This window comes from Hipposideros armiger, unplaced genomic scaffold (genome assembly GCF_001890085.2).
Source record: "Hipposideros armiger isolate ML-2016 unplaced genomic scaffold, ASM189008v1 scaffold_137, whole genome shotgun sequence".
NCBI lineage: Eukaryota > Metazoa > Chordata > Mammalia > Chiroptera > Hipposideridae > Hipposideros > Hipposideros armiger.
The window spans coordinates 2,971,519-2,975,835 of NW_017731487.1; the positions used below are offsets into that span (position 1 = coordinate 2,971,519).

The 4,317-nt window shown below is 38.3% G+C and overlaps 1 protein-coding gene across 2 annotated transcripts in view; it reads right to left on the reverse strand.

The window, feature by feature from the left end:
* Positions 1-327: 327 nt before the first annotated feature.
* CPSF3 (cleavage and polyadenylation specific factor 3) overlaps positions 328-4,317 on the reverse strand; it is a 33,084-nt gene continuing 29,094 nt past the window's right edge. For both annotated transcript variants that reach the window (XM_019650034.1, XM_019650035.1), the window contains 2 exons: positions 2,285-2,381; positions 328-523 (listed from right to left, as the gene is read on the reverse strand). In XM_019650034.1, the coding sequence (XP_019505579.1) occupies positions 422-523; positions 2,285-2,381 (199 nt within the window). In that variant the 3' untranslated portion in view covers positions 328-421. The remainder of the gene's footprint in view (positions 524-2,284; positions 2,382-4,317) is intronic.

The following is a 4,317-nucleotide window of genomic DNA, read 5'->3' on the forward strand; positions in this document are numbered from 1 at the left end:
AATTAAGGAACTTGGCAAGAGAATAAGGAGGGAAGAAATAGAAAAGGGGCTTAAAACTTTTAAATGATAATCTCAAATTATTCAAATTCAGAACATGAATATAAAAATACAAATCATTTATTTTCTTTCCTTAAAAAGTACAAGAAGACACTCTGATTCAGTTGCCATGAGCAGGTTTTTAAGGTGTCAGTACATGCCTAGAAGTAGAGCCAATTAAGTTCTAAAATAACAGGCAATTTATTTAGCAGTTCTAAAGTAATGGGACAAATTAGTTGCTAACTTAGCAGTATTCAAGCTGTTCGAATAATGGCCATTTGTCATCGAAAGTACTCCAGAGAAATTAGTTATTTTATTATAAGTAACAGAAGTAAAGTCAAGAATTAAACAAAAGTTTTCAACATAACACAGAGACATCAGGTTCTTAATGGACAGGCGTGAGGGCCTCATACAGTCTCTGTGCAGCCAGTTCCACCATTTCTCGGAGAGACTCGTCGTCTTCACTTCCTTCCTCACATTCTACCGACTGAAAGTGAAAGCACAAACATGCCTTTCAACTCCAAGAATCTACAATGATTACATGGACCATCAACAAAGACTTTCGAACAATCATTTCCTAGCGGGGTGGTCACCCCAGTGCTTGTGGAGCGAGTCCTGACAGCACAATGACTGGGTCTAATTAGAGAGTAGTTTTGGAAAAAAAAGAATGGAAAGTCTAGTGAAGTGTATTTACTTCAAAGCCCATATTTTGATCCAGTAAATGATACTCCAAGGAATTCATTCTGTGCACCACAAATTACTTGGTAAGCAGTGGGTGTGGTCACCTACTCATCTGGTCAACATTCAGTATTAAAATGGATTTAGACTCACTATCTTCTAGTTTCTTCTCAACTATAAAATACTTTAGGATGTTTAAATATTTTTTATCATACTTTAAATATTCCTCATATAAAAACTGAGGAAAGAAAAGCACCCTTAATTCTATGATGTAATAACTACTATTAACATTTTAGTGTATAACCTTCTAACCTTATATGGCTATACACATATATTTCTTTAAAACAAAAATGGGATAATTTATCACACTTGCTGTTGTGTAACTTTTTTTCTACTAAATAGTGTAGGTGGACAACATTGCATGTTAATCAAGCTACATCATCATCCTTGATGGCTGTATTTATAGTATTCTAATGTATGAGGATACACCATACACATTATGTATTCATTTGTTCTATTTATTATCTCCTACTCTAGGATACTTAGGGCTCTTGCAATTTTGTTCATGTTATAATCAATGCTAAAATAGACATCCTTGTATATATATCTTTGCTCTCTTATCTAATTACTTTAATATTATAAGTGGGATGGTGGAGAAAGGTATTTACATTTTAAGGCTTTTGATGACAATCTCCAAGCTGCCTTGCAGAAAGGATGTACCACCTAATTTACAACCTCCTCCCGTACCCCAAACAGCACCTGAGAATAATTTATTTCCTGGTTGTCTTGCCATCAATGGGTCAGAGCAATCTCTTTTTAATTTGTGCCAATATGATAAGCAAGCAGTGATATTTCATACTTTACACTTGTATTTCTTCTAATTATTAGTGGATCTGAACATTTGGTTCATATGTTTATTAGCTATCTATGTTTCTTCTCTAGTGAATTACTTGCTTATGTTCTTATTTTTCTATTGAAGTAAAATAAATCTAGTGTTTTCTCAAAGCACCTAAATAGTCAAGGAACATACAAAAGAAATCTAAAACATGTTATTTGTCTAGTATAACTGTTCTAATCTTCACAACAACTCTGCAAGGAAATATACTTATTGATTCATGCTTGTGAAATAATTATACAGGTTTTACTGGTATGAGTGCAGAGCTGGCCCCAGACTCGTGAATCCTATTGTCTGGAAAAGCCACTTGGATCTTGCTGGTATAAACAGAAGAGCAGCTTCTCTGAAAAATCTGGAACCAACTGGATGCCAAATTAGAGAAACACTGTGGTGGATTAAGGTGTATTATGTAAAAAGAAAACAATGGAGTGATATGTACCCAGGAAATGCGTACTATGCAGCAACATGGAAAAACACTACGACAGAATGGGAAATAAAAAACAAGAATGTAAAACTTCACATATAATAATATAAACACAATCTGTAAAAAACTAGTAGGAAAAAACTGGAAGGAATGCCAAAATGCAAAAACAATTTGTTAGGTGTGGGATCAGAGATTATTTTTGCCTTTACCTTATTTCCTAAATGTCTTGAAACATAGGAATAGCTACATACCCGCGTCTCCAAGTTCACATTAGCAGTTTTTCCATCCACTGTGACACTAAGAACAGAACCATCTTTTACACTTACACAGTCTTCTCCAAATATGTCCCTTAAGATAAACAAAGACACGATATTAGTGGAAGTGCATTTAAAAATTTGTGAAGCAGAGTTTTATATATTTGGGGAAAAATGATATTGAAGATAGGCCCTAGTTTTGAAGAATACTTACACCTATACTTCTATCTACTCCTGAAGTATACGTAATTATTCACCTTCATATATATTTTATTCATCTTACAAAACAGGTAAAATACACAGCTATCATTTATTCAGAATGCTCTATTCAGCAGGCAGTGTACTAGGCGCTTTACATACATCACCTAGAATAATTCTGGTAAGGAGGAAAACAAGACAGTGATTTGCCCCACGCCCCATGGCTAGAGAGCAGTAGGGTTGTGATTCAGACCCAGGCATCCAGGTTGCAATGGCTCCCATGCCCACTGGCTGTCCATTCCTTTTAATCAACTCCAAACACCTCCTTTGAGTTAAGACTAGTCACTGAGCATCTCCTACAAGCGAGGTGCTGTGTCAGGTGCTGGGATCCAGAAACCATGAAGACCTCGCCTCTGTTGCTGAGGAGCTACTTCCCACATCTGTCCCCATCAGTCACAGGCATTTGCAAATAGCAGGCCGATCAGCATGCTGGGCGCAGGCAAGGAGCCAGTGAATCTAAAACTCCAGAGGCTGGCTGGCCGGCAGCTGAGCACTGACAATAAGGCATTATCTTGGAGGGGTGGGGGCCATTAATGTTAATAAATACTGGAGATGCTAAAAAAATGTATACACTTTAAGAGATGCTGGGCCGGCCAAGTGGCTCAGTTGGTTAAGAGTTGGCTATAGAGCGCAAGCTCTGAGCAACAGAGCCGCTGGTTCGATTCCCACATGGGCCAGAGATGCTGCGCCTGAGCTGAGCTGTGACTGAGCTGCCAACAGGTGGCAGGATGGCTCAGCTGGTGTAACAAGATTGCCTGTACAATGGTGGGCTATGCCCGCCTGCAACTAAGGCTGAACTTGGCTCTTCGAGCTGAGCTGCTGCCCGGATGGCTCCGTGGATAGAGCATGCGCTCTTAACAACAAGGCTGCTGGTTCGACTCCCGCATGGGATGGTGGCTACGCCCACCCACAACTAAGATCAAAACCGGCACCTTGAGCTTAGAGGTCATGAGCTGCTGACGGGCAGCCAGATGGCGACTGGTGCTCTCCACAATGAAGACTGAAGAACAACAACTTGGCTGGTCCCCTTCCCCAATTCCCCAACACTGTTCCCCTCCCCCAATTCCCCAATAAAATCTTAAAAAAAAAAAGAGACGTTATCTATGCTCAAGCAGTAGTTCACCATAATCCGAAGTGTTTGGACGCTGATGGGAACCACTTTGAGCACCTCTTGTAACTGCAGAAGTCAAACGTGACTTGTATTCATCTTTTGTTATCAGTATATATTGAGTATTACAATTAATACTGTTTTTTCCTTTCTTAAAAAACATTTTTATGGCACCCTCTGTACATCTGAATAAACCTGGCTGGGTAACCTGGGACTTAGGAAAATTACTGAGTTTGAACTACAGAAATATTTTCAAAAGGATAGAAAAAAGGTTTCATTTGCATGTATTTGGCAGATTGTTTAAAGATACCAATACATTTATTTCCACATAATCCTAAGGATTTAAACAAATGGAATGATAAGCTGCATTTACACTTGAAAGTTTAAACACAGTGGAATCTCAAATTCAATTGAGAAGCAGTTTTATGATTATTTTATTTGGAAAGATATTCTGAAATCAGGATTAAAGAGTACAGACCTAGTATACTGAATTTGAAGGTATCTGTAGTTTACTGACTTACTATCTGAGAAGAGTCTAGAACAGTGGTTCTCAGCCTTCCTAATGCCGCGACCCCTTTACCGTTCCTCATGTTGTGGTGACCCCCAACCATAAAATTATTTTCGTTGCTACTCTATAACTGTAATTTTGCTACTGTTATGAATC